The following is a 12,256-nucleotide window of genomic DNA, read 5'->3' as shown; positions in this document are numbered from 1 at the left end:
CGTAGGGCAAGATAGGCCTAAATCCACCCCGACGCATAAAATTCCATTTGACCAGAAATTGCATCTGTTGTCTGTGTCTTGCTTCATGATTCCTTGACATAGCCTACATTCCCTCTGAACAGCAACCTGATCAACCCAAACATGTTTTAGCCTCGCTGGGTCTCAACGTAGAGGTGAAGCTTGGTTCCCTATGGTGTACCGAGCAAGGGACCTATGGCTTGGCATACACTCCATACTTATGGAGTCAAACTAAAACCCCAAAATATGATGTGCGACAGGTTTAGAAGGAATCTTAACCTGTGACATTGCTCTGGGAAAACGTTCACACCATTGTTTTTTACCCATTTGCCACATTGCAATATACAAAATTAGTCTTGGTCCTTCCTCAAATTGGAGCAGTTCATCCTGAAATGCTAAGCCACATACCCTCTGCACAGAAACACAACCAATGCCAGCCATGTTTCGGCTTGTGTTGGGCAACATAAGTAAGGTGCAGCTTGGTTCCTATAGTTCAGCCAGCAAGTGACCCATGTCTGGGCATACCCTCCCTATGTATGCAGACAAACTAAACAAACTGGATGTGTGCAAGTTTATGCATTAATGGTAGCCACTGGTATTGCTCTGAGCAATCCGCGTATAGTTTACCCTTCTGTGCCATTGCAGATGTTGACCTGCCACAAGCAAAATCAGTCTACGTCCTGCCGCAAATGGTAGCAACCAGCCTGAAGTGCTAAGCCACACCCCTCTACAAAGAAACACAAGCAACCATAGACATGTTTCAGCCATGTTGAAAATCAGAGCGGTGAAGGAAAATGTTTTGGTTCACCGCATTAGTCGAATATGTCTAAGATACTAAAGCAGATTGCTTTTTTGTGAACGTACCAGTGATCCAATGCATCCCAGCTGCAAGTGTCAATATATTAATCACAGACCATATCTGAACACTAATCAATGTAATTTCTAATTTGCAACCGATTCAATGTAACAGTTATGGCAAGCATAGATATGTACTGTGTCCCAACTAGTCTCCAAGAAGTAGACCATAGGAGGGTCTAACTGAATATTACCTAAGTTCATTATCAAACTTTATTAACTAGCTTTCATAGAACTAACCCAGTCATTAAACAACTCTTACTAGGCTACAACATTTCAAGCAAGGAAACTAAAATAAATTAGAATTAAGCTTAACCAATATAATTCATGTTTCTGTGAAGTATCCGAGTTCCCCATTCAAGATAGTGACCTATGTGAGGAGCCAGGAATGAAACTCGGACACAAAGGGTTCAAAGTTTTGGTCAAAGACATTTATTAAAATAAAAGGTCAGTGTCCCTGCACTGGAGGAGTTTCCCTACCCAAAACCAAAACTAAGGATCGGTCAGAATGTCAAAAACAAAAACGTTCTGTGTCCATCCAAAGTTCTATTCTGATCCTCACACTTTAACAAAGCAATTCTAAAGTGGAAAGTGAAAAATGTCTTTGGCCTTCAGTGATATATAAACATAAAAACAAAATATTAAATTCCAACAAATTCCAAAGGACAGAGTTAATTGCTCCAGAGGCTAATTCCCCTTTCCCTGGATTTCTCTTCACTCTGGTTTCGGTTCAGGTTCATCAGTCTCTTGGATATTAACACAGCTGGTGCACAAAACAACTTGACCCTTGAACTTTGCTGTGTTGGGATACCTGGTGTACTCTCTTCTGCCAGGTTTTTCTACTTTAACAGATTTCCTTTGCCTTTTCATGATGTCCTCTGATCAGGATTTCTTGAGTTAACTTCGGTTTATACTTTGTTCATCTTAATAAAAAGGTGCAAAGTAGTGGCACAAAACGGCATTTAGATTCACAATACAGCTAGATTCAAAGTGGAAATACAACATATCCCTGCGGGAAAAGATGCAAAGTAGTGGCACAAAACGTCCTGTTAGGAAAAGTTTCTCTTTTAGGCAACTTTCCCACCATATTCAAAAACAATGCATTTAGGTTAAAACACAACACTTCTATTGCACACACATCTGATTTTCAGAGCATCAAACATGATGCAAGAATCTAGGTTTATTCGCTTAAGACCATTTCACAAAGAGAAAATGAAGCCTACTCAAAGCACAAGAATCAGAGCAATCATGGGATTGGTGGGAAGATGGTAAGGGCCAATGACTGAGGCCTTACTTCCACTACAATTTTAAAATGCTGGCATAATGTGGGATTGTTAATATGGACGTAGATGTTGGAGCATGGCGGTGGTGCCATTACATTTTATCAAGGGGGTTGGGGGTTAGACCAATGCTCCGCTATCATTACAAGGCAAAGAGGGATAGAGGGATAGTTGGAACAGTAAATACAAAAATAATCAACATTTGAGAATGTGTGAATTTGGCACTAAGAAGCCTTTCTTAATTTACGTGTGCTTCACTGGCTGGTGATTTTGCCATGCATCTGGCCTTTCAAAAGGATAGAACGACAGGATGTGCAATAGTTCGTCTACATTACTCCAACCATAGCAAACATTCTGAATTACTAGTTTAAAATCAATACTCATATCCTAGACATGACTCAAAATAATACGGAGGCACAGAAAGTGAAGTATCGAGCCATTTTCAGGAAAGAACTATAATAAATGTTGTAGGCACCAACAACAAAAAACGTTCTGACATGCCAGCCATGTGGATTGTGTGCACCCAAGTTACAATTTTCATTGTGCAAAACCGACCACTGCTCTTCAGAACTATTATTCAGTATTGTTACCACTATAAGGACACTCATAGTATGTATAGATACTGGTCAGGAATAGTACATAATTCACTGTTGCATCTTCATTGCATGCATCTCATTGGCAAAGTGAATAGCATTTGATTTTTACATTTGATATTGTGACAATCCTGGAGTAGCATGAAGAAAGAATTCAGCGACTAAAAGTGAGAACACAATCACGAGGTTTACTTTGTGAAATATTTTTCGTATTTTGTGAGGGATTATTCTTTAATTATTCACAAATTAGAAAATACACCCAAAATACAGTACTCAAGTAATGGCACAAATACAAATTGATTTTTGTCACAAACAAGAAAACTATCAAAATTAAGGATCATTTCATTGTAAACTACATCTTAACTTGTACATCAAAAATACATTCTGAAGCTTGTACAGGATTTTAATCTTGCGCAGGCGTTCATGCAGGAAATAATAAATGAAAAATAAACCAATATTAAAGACTGGCATGTTGAGCAAGGAAGGTTCTTATTCTTTGTAGTAGTTCTTTCTTAACACTGTCTGGAACTAGACCTGAAACATAAAAGGACAAGGATCAGTAACAAAACCAAACAGTCATTTTTTCATACATCATGCTATAAAAGAAACAACAAGGCAAGATTCAACATTTCACTGATAAAGTAGGGAATCAAAGGAAGGTGCTTTTGCAGGTCAACAGAGGATAGTTTAGAAGAGCCACATTTTACTTTTACATATGTGATCCAAGGTGTTGCTATGTTGCCTTAACAGTAAACACAAACACCACTTTTTAAAGAAAACACAAACTATATTTCTCATCCTCTCACGTGAAATCCTGCAGTTTAAAAAGAAACCGGTCATCGGATATTACTGCTAAACAGCATCTAATCCTGTCAGCAGTACTCTGACTCCTCATTCTTTATCTTTGCTGCTGCTCAAGCAGCAGTTAAATAGATTTTCCATTTATTGCTACCTTATGTTCATGTTGAATTTTAGCTCACGCATGTGGACTGTTCTAAGGTCATAACAGTTGGCCTTCAACCCGTAGTAGCCCATCAAAAATGTAGATGTGGTTAGCAGCACAGGCACACATGTTAAATCTGTGTCCTCAGTAGGTCTTTTGCTGCGATTTCCTGGGGTGTGCTGAGTGGCCATGGGCAACTTACTATCCAGTCCATCACCTCACAGGAGTTGCACTGGTCGAGGGAATTACATTGCATTTTCCGAATGTCAATCATACCATTGGGGATATTTGACCGCTGACCTGCCCCCACATTGCCCAGATAGCCCAGTTCGATGGCTTTCTCAACTGGATACAAAGAACAGACGGTGATGGGGGTGGCAGGATGAGCGGACAGTGTGTGGTCTAAAGGCTGCAGCATTGACAGTGTGGAGATCATTCTATAAACTGAGGCAGTAGTTAGGAACGACCGCTCCTCCCTGCTAAGCCACATCTATCTTTTTTATATAAAATTCAAAGTCTAGTGTGGTATGTGAAGGATGGTAGTCATTTAGATTGAAAACAAATTGAAAAACTAGTTGGAATCATTAGCCCAGAGTAAAACCTGTAAAAGGTTGAAACATGTGTTGGCTGTAAGATTTGTGGCCAAGACGAAGCACACATTTTACTTAAATAAAAAAAAACTATCAAGTACTAATTTGATGTGGTAATACATTTATTGCAAAGTAAATTTAGACATATCATTAAACATGTGATTTTGGAACAGGTTGATAGGTGGAGTCTACATGATCCTTTAATGCTATAAAGACTTAAAGGTTGGGTCTTCATATTTTCCACCATCTTTTCCTTGCTTGCCAACGCTACCTAAAGACAAGAGGTGTAGGTATACTATTAAGTAGTAGTAGCTCAGACCTCGGGCAATCTAGTTATTCTTTTAATTTTTCTTCGGTTACTTCAGTTTCCAGTGGTCGACTTACCTTTCACCTCAGGAATCCCACCTTTTATTAGGTTTCAGCACACACTCCTCTGCAATCTCTCTCAGCAGTTAACAGAAAAGGACGGCTGGCTATCCAATAGGACAGCCAGACCCCTCCCCCGCCACCCCTCCGCAGCCCCCCCGTTTCACTCAGGCAGACAAAAAGCAGTGGAGTGAAAAACTGCCCCAGCCTGCCCAGACACACTGGAGCCTAGGCAGGGACGCCCCAGGGTTCCTCCCAAAGGCAAAACACCCACAGACTCCCCCCCCCCCCTCCCAGAATGGTAGAAGAGCTAACAAAGAACAACCATGTTAGAAATGGCAAAGAATAAAAAATAAAAATAATTTGTTTTTGAAAAAGACATCCCCAAGTTAGTAGTTAGGTGCCCCTATTGTGCATAACGGGGACTGTGAATACAGTACAAGGTAAAAAAATAGCAACTGTCGGTAGAACACTGCCACCAGCCATAATTAGAAGGTTGTCTATCCGACTAAAAAGTCACAGGAGCAGAGGGGGGTGGAGGGGTTTATTAGGTATACCCCTTGGCACTCCAAATAAGGAGGTGTGTGAAAATTTCTCATAATATAAAGTTTCAAAGTATCTCTCCATTCTTATGAATAGTAGTTAATCTAGGATAAAGAAAATAATCTCAAAGGATAACCCAAAGGGTTGCCAGCAACATTGCCCATAACGAGCAGTGTGCCGCAAAATTAAGTTACACATGCCTTACAAGAGATGGAGGAAATGAGACTACTTCTAAAAGTAAAACAGAACTGAGAAAAAGGTCCAGAAGTCCAGCATAAAATGCTGGGGGTCTCACTAGGCAGAACAAGGATACATTTCTCCAACACTGCAGTGCTCAGGAACCTGGTCGCCACTGATGCTTTTATCAGGACGAAAGAAGCGTTTCTTAGAGAAAGAGGAAAACCCTGATCTCTGACCGTCTTACCCAGCTGAAGGGCAAATGAGTTTGTACAATGACGGATCATCTCCAGTGAACCCTGGGACAGCTACAGGTGTGTCCCTCAGCCCACAAGGGCAAGGCTCTGGATTGCCACAAGAGTGGCACCAGGAAACATTTCACACAGTCCCCTCAATGCAACTGCAAGGGGTAGAAAAAATGATGGCGAAAGAAAAATGACAAACGGCAGGAAATCTCCTTCAGCAATTTAGCAGACTTACCACCTCCAAATTAGAGGACCAAGAAAGCAAACTAGTGCAACAGGGGCAGCACAAAGCCTACATACAGTTGCACCAACTGACTGGCTCAAGGCCAACCAGCCAATCACCATAAGGAGCTGGGGGCATAGAGTCAGAGGACCAACAGTACTGGTTGGTCAGTACCACTGCCATTTAACATTAGCCACCCCCATAGGAAATTAGAGCGATAGTCCCGGTAGCTATACAATCCTAGCCCAGTAAGTAACCATATGCAGGCTACTACGATGGGCTCACAAAGAGCCCATGTGGTGAGAATGGCCATTGTAAGCCTACCTAATAGTCACCTAGACAAAGGAAAGCCCTGAAACACAAAATGGCCAAGAGCAGGATTGAACAAAATACATTGGTACACCAGTGGCTACCAAAAGGTACATTGGGCTCTCATCCCGAGGAAGCCAAAATTAAAGTGTAGCTGCCACCAACTTACTCCCTAAAACATGTGTGGGCAAAAACGGGGAGCCTAAAAGGCACTCCTTGGACTGGATGGCTTTTGGGCGACCCACTACCATTTATTCTATATAAGGTAAACAGGGGCGTAATGGCAGGAGGACTGCCTGTGGAATTCCCTTTGACTACTAAAAAGAGACCAACGGAAAAGAAAAAAAAGAAAGAAAAAAAAAACGCAAACAAAACAAAGACAGGGGAAACGCAAACAGTGGGCCAAGAATCCCCAAAATAGGAACTCTGATTTAGCACTTAATAGAATATTTCATAGGCAAACAAACAGTTTTAAGATGGGACAGAGGGAGATGGTCGTTTTTGTAAGGTGAGATTTTCTACAAGCTAGTAAACATTTTGGTATCCAAACAAAACAGGGCAGGACATTATGAAAATTAGTCAGACAAAAAAAAGGAGCCATAGAACAACATCAATTTCTGAACGATACAAATAGGTGCGAGGGGAAGCCAGCTCAGTAGGTTGGTTCATAGGATAAATGAGGAAAGCTAAGGAGCAGTGGTAAGGCGGGTGAATAACATTAATCACACAAAAAAAAAATCCATACTGCAAACCGACATCCTCCTTATTGCCGATACGCCACGAAAAATTAAAGACAAAGCTATAAGGTGTGGACTTAAAAGACATGCTGGCCCTTAACCTTTTAAAAAAACTCAACTGCACCCAATAAAGTGAATGAAACATGTCAAGGGACAAAACCTCAATGTGCACACTTTATGACAATGGAACAGTAGGCTAAAAAACTCTTGCATTACACCTTTCAAAATAACGCAGAAGTGGGTGTATAGACAGAAATGTTCACCACAAATACATAAGACGTACTTCTAAAGATCGTTCAGATGCATAAAGTGAAGATGCATTTAAATGGTACTTGGCATGGAAATGTATTCTGAAGTATTTTGCTATCCAGCATAAATGATTACCCAAGGGTGCCCGATTAGGTTTGCTACACCAAAATAAATCCTTCATTTATGATTGAAAGTAAATGTCTCTCACCTCTGCCTTTTGGAGTGATTTCTGCGACTAAATCATCAACTGTGACTTTCTCCAGTCCCTTTTCTTTGATCACATCTAGGAGGAAAGAATAATTCGTGATGAATACAATTACATCTATTTGGAAACACTGAAGGGCACTGTAAAGAACTGTACAAAAACATCTACAATACACAACCTAAACGTCCAGCGCTTGGTTTAAAAAGTGAAATCATTAGAAAATAAATGGGAGGAAAAAGATAACAGAATATAAACGGGTTTCTAAAGTAATGAAAAGAGATGACCAAAGCATATTAAATCTTACATCAAAAAAAAAGGAAATAAACAGTTAGACAGGCTCAGCAAGAAAACATTGTAGAGAGAAAAAAAATCCAAAACAATGACATCAACTGAGGGAAACTGGGTGGTGTCCTGCCCAAGCGATATTGATAGGAGATGGTAGAAAGGTGGTACATTGGATGCCCAATCTAGCAGTCTTAGTAAAGCAGTATGCCATGAGCCACTCTTTAATGCTCACTTTACACAACCGCCAATACTTCCATTCAATATTTAAAGGAGGGTGGATAGCAATTGTGAAAAAGTCCTCTGCCTAGCTCTGGGGACTTCTAGATGCGAACTACAAGATTCTCTGGTACCCCTCCCTTACACCTACGTCAGATAGCAAGAGGCAGACATATGCGAAATCTGTATGAGCCACTCGAAGCGAAAGAGCCTTACTTTTCTGCTATGCACCCAAAGGGCACACAGAAGCAAGCAACAAACCAGATTACTGAAAGTCAGCTTCGCAATCAAGTTACTTTTAAATGCTGCAGTATTATTGCCAAAGACCCAGCATTTGGGAAGAACTCACTTCAAAAAGGCTCAGGGAAATTATCTCCAAGGCCCAGGGTTTCCATGTGACATACAATGTTCACAGTTTGTGATGCCCCTACCTGCACCTTCTATAAACATCCAATCCATATAGTCCAATGGCAGAGTCTTCTTTTGTGGGTGATACAAAGTTGCAGTTTTACAGAGCACAAGCATTCCTTTCACATTTAGAGGATCTCAAAGATTTTACCAGCATCAGGTTCATATGCTGGGGAAGCAAGGGCACCGTGTCCTTCCCAAACAGGTGCTCAGGAAAGGAGAGGGGATCCCAATATGGTGGACAGGCAAGAGCACGGCTTGGACTGATCCATAAAACACATTAGCTCAGATGAACATTTGAGGGGCAGTCAATTCCAGCACCTTGGCAATTTCAGGACACGGGTAAAGAATCCCAAAAAGATCAATGTCCAGGGGGAGGGAACACATGACTATAAATGCCCACAGGCTTGACCGGGCAAAGGGTCGGAGGAATTTGGAGAGAGGTGGTCAGTGCTTTGAGAAGGAACTGGAGAGAAGAGTTTGGAGGAAGGTGGCAAGCACAGAGAAGCTTGGAGGATAGATCCTGGAGGCACCTGGCAAAGGGGAAACCGGGGTTGATAAAGACCCAGGAGGCTAGGTGAGGCCAGAGCAGGGGGAGCTGGATCAGGCTAAAGACGTGGGAGACTGGAGAAGAATCCCAGGTGGCAATATGAGGTCATGCCAGGGGGGCAGGACCTGGATAGGACCAGATACATTAAAATAGAGCTGGAGCTTAGTACCATTAGGACAGAAGCTGGAAAACAGCAGGCAGAGGTTAGAGTTGAAGGACGATGTTGGTGAATATCTGTAGAAGGCATTCAGATAGCTTAGGAAGGAGGTTGAGGATAGTACGGATGATTTTGGTGTACGAAAGTAGGAGGGTGGTAAGGCCAAGGAGATTTTTGGCAAAATGAAGAGGGGGATTGGTGACCATCAGGAAGAGGAAGAAGGAGAATGTCAGCATGTGGTAGAAGGAGAGCGTGAAGACTGTGCTGAAGTAAGGTAGGAAGTGTTAAAGAGTTAATGAGGAGTTTGGCGAGGAGGTCGGAAAGGAGCAGCTCGGACTCCGGAGGGGAGCTGGGGGTGAAAGTGTGATTGCATGCTGTCTGGCAAGGGTTTAAAAAAAAATGTATTAATGAATAAAATGAGACTGGTAATTCCATCTCTGAAAGTATAATCTGCTGATTAGATTCCCCTTTCATAACCTCCACGCCCAAAGCATAGTGTGCATCTGTGACCTGCTGCACCAGTAGCCTGATTTGCAGCGCCTGCTCTATCAGTGGCACAAAGCAGTTTCAGAGGTCACAGTTGACGATTTGACAGCTGCATTTAGGATATGTGCCCCCCCCCCACCCCGGTACCAAATATATGGTGATCATAAGCAGCCCATGATGGTGGAAGGATAAATTCCAAAATAATGCTTTGCCTGGGGCTACTTATGATCATTGCAGCCACATTCAATTTGATATCACTGATGTCAGCTCCTGCGAGCAAGCTCAAGCTATGGATGGTGGTAAGTATTCCGGCCAGACAGGCTGAGCCTGCCAAATGAGGCGACAAAAACCTGAATGATGATCTGGAGGGTTGCCCAGAGAGCAATGCCAGAGGTTAGGATTTATTCCAAAACTTCTAGCCATCACCTCCTTTTTTTTGCAGGAACCTGAATGGCCATGCCTCTTGGGGGTAGTTCACGCCCTGCGCAACAGACAGCCACCCACCAGGTAGCCGTGGCATCAAAGGAGCATGCCCATTCAAAGACAGCAGCCTCACACCAGGGTGCTGCATTTCTAAAAGATTTTGATCCTATTGAAAAAGGATGTTGCAGGGTTAGAGTAGTCGGGGCGGTTCTGCACAGTGGAGGTGTAACGCTCACCTGATTCCCGCAGAGGCGCCGGTCTTGACTGGGTGAATGCCGTATCTTCAAAGGTGATGTGTAACACACGGTTGGCTCTTTGGGCTGGACCTCTGTGCACTGTATGTCTGACTCGAAGAGTAAGATGTCTGCAGATAGAAAATATGGGATTAATGAACTGGGGTTATTGGGTGCCTCTCTCCTCTTCCCTTTCTCTTCTCCTGTAGAACCCCAAAGGTTAACGCCCTCACCTTAGGTAAGTGAACGCCGAGCTCTCCATCTGCCTCGGGGCAGGGTGCCGTAACCAGTTTCTTCACTGGATAAGGGTGCAGGCCTCTTGACCTCAGAGGACTGCTGTCCGTCGTTAACTGCACGAACGGTAAGTTCTGGGCACTTCAAATGTCTTAAAAGGGTTCCGGCGATGGCGGATGGCGGGCTGATGAGAGTTGAGGATCGAACCCGCGTGAGGAATAGAAGCGCCTGGAAGCATGTAAGTAAGCGCTTGTAGCCTGCTTCACGATGCGCACTAACTGTCCCTTTTATCTTGCAGGTACAAGTTCAGAGCTTTAGAGAAGCTGAAGGGTGCTGGAATACCCACTGGATTCGGCGTGGGAAGGAGTAATGGCACGTGAGTAATAAAGTTGCCCAATGTCTTTAAACGCACCTTATTTTGTCTTTCAGATGCGGGATGCAGCGCCGAAGGCCTCCGGAGCGTGCGAAGAGCGGTAAGCTTTTGTCTTTCAGATGCGGAATGCAGCACGAGGCGTTGGTGACAGCCGATGGACCAGGTAAGAGATGCGCTGCCACTGAAGACCGTAGTGCTAACCTGTTCTTTCTTTGTCTTTACAGGTGCTGCTGAAGACTGGATTCCAGGATGGTAAGCCTTTGTTCCCTTAGGCCCAGGATCAGAAGCAGAAGACACGATGAGCGTTCTGCTGCAGAGAATGCAGAATAACGCAAAGAAAGATTCATCCATCGGGTGTGGTTTAAATAGTCTCCTGTAGTGCTTAGGTGTCTCCTTCCACAGCCACGCCTAGGTAAGAAAAGAGTTCCTGCTTTCCAGAAGAGTTCCAGTGTTCTGAACCTAGGGAGTGGCTCCTGCCCCACCCAACAGGAAAAGTAGTCCCAAACAGAAGAGGATCAGGGGTTCAACTGGCAGGTAAGTAAGCAGCATGGTCTGCTGCAGGTAAGTCCACCCAAGCATTATGAGCCCGGCGCTTCCAGCGCTGGGACTGGGCATCTTTATGAGCCTGGTGCCACTGGCGCCAGGACAGGGTCCAAAAGGTCCCAATTGGGACTGGCTGGCACTCGGAACCGGGGTTATGGGTCTGCTTCCAAGGGAGTCGGGCAAGTCCTGATCTTTTGGAAGCAGAGATCATGACAGGAGGTCAGTCGGGGGGGGGGGGAGGGGGGGGGGTTTCCCTCTCACTCTCTTTCGCTCTCTCTTTGGGTGTGATGTCAGAAGGGCAAAGCCCACTTCAAGAACAGGCACTGGACCACTAAGGCAGGCTAGGACTCCTCCTTTGCCCGAAACTCTGAAGTTTGCATCTCAACATCTGGAAGACCAGATAAGCTACCACTCCACGTTCTACCGCCTCAACGCCGGTTGGACGGACATCTTGCTGCATCGATGCAGAGGGATCCTGCTGGCGCAAACTTCTGGCACACCTCCGGACAATTGCTTGCACATTGAACCACTCAATGCTGCATCGTGCCCTCACTGAGCCTGTCACCTGCTACCCTCCAAACAACTGATAGATGCTGGGACTCAACTAGAACTGCCAGAGAGTCACTTGCCAACTCTTACCTGGTGTTACACTATGACTATTTAATAGGCCCTTGAACTGCTGCTTTGCTGAACCGCACATCGGAGCAACAGGATCACCATTTTGACAGCCGCCACTCGCCGACTCTAATCACTGAAGTGACACTCAACCACCCTTCTCGGTGGTTACAACCGGACCTCAAAGAGAACCTGTTGAGTGCCCCAGCCTGTACTGCCGAAAGCAGCTTTGAGCTGCACAGCCATCGCATTTGAACCCGTTCGAGGCCTGCTTGCTGCTTGGACACCCACAATACACCATACCCGAACAGGGCTTGGTCTGCTCGCACCACAGCTCAAGCCGAACATCAAAGCTGTTGCACTGCCTAAAAACTGAAATAAGGTAACTATTGACCAATAA

The 12,256-nt window shown here is 44.0% G+C and overlaps 1 protein-coding gene across 2 annotated transcripts in view; it reads right to left on the bottom strand.

The window, feature by feature from the left end:
• Positions 1-1,282: 1,282 nt before the first annotated feature.
• Positions 1,283-12,256, bottom strand: part of ENY2 (ENY2 transcription and export complex 2 subunit) — an 86,316-nt gene continuing 75,342 nt past the window's right edge. The window contains exons 4-5 of one of the 2 annotated variants that reach the window (XM_069621513.1): positions 7,337-7,411; positions 1,283-3,280 (exon numbers count right to left, since the gene is read on the bottom strand). In XM_069621513.1, the coding sequence (XP_069477614.1) occupies positions 3,204-3,280; positions 7,337-7,411 (152 nt within the window). In that variant the 3' untranslated portion in view covers positions 1,283-3,203. The remainder of the gene's footprint in view (positions 3,281-7,336; positions 7,412-12,256) is intronic. The other variant, XM_069621514.1, reaches the window with a different exon arrangement.

Source organism: Ambystoma mexicanum, chromosome 5q (genome assembly GCF_040938575.1).
Source record: "Ambystoma mexicanum isolate Mex_15411 chromosome 5q, UKY_AmexF1_1, whole genome shotgun sequence".
Taxonomy (NCBI): Eukaryota; Metazoa; Chordata; class Amphibia; order Caudata; family Ambystomatidae; genus Ambystoma; species Ambystoma mexicanum.
This window is presented reverse-complemented; position numbering and strand designations above follow the sequence as displayed.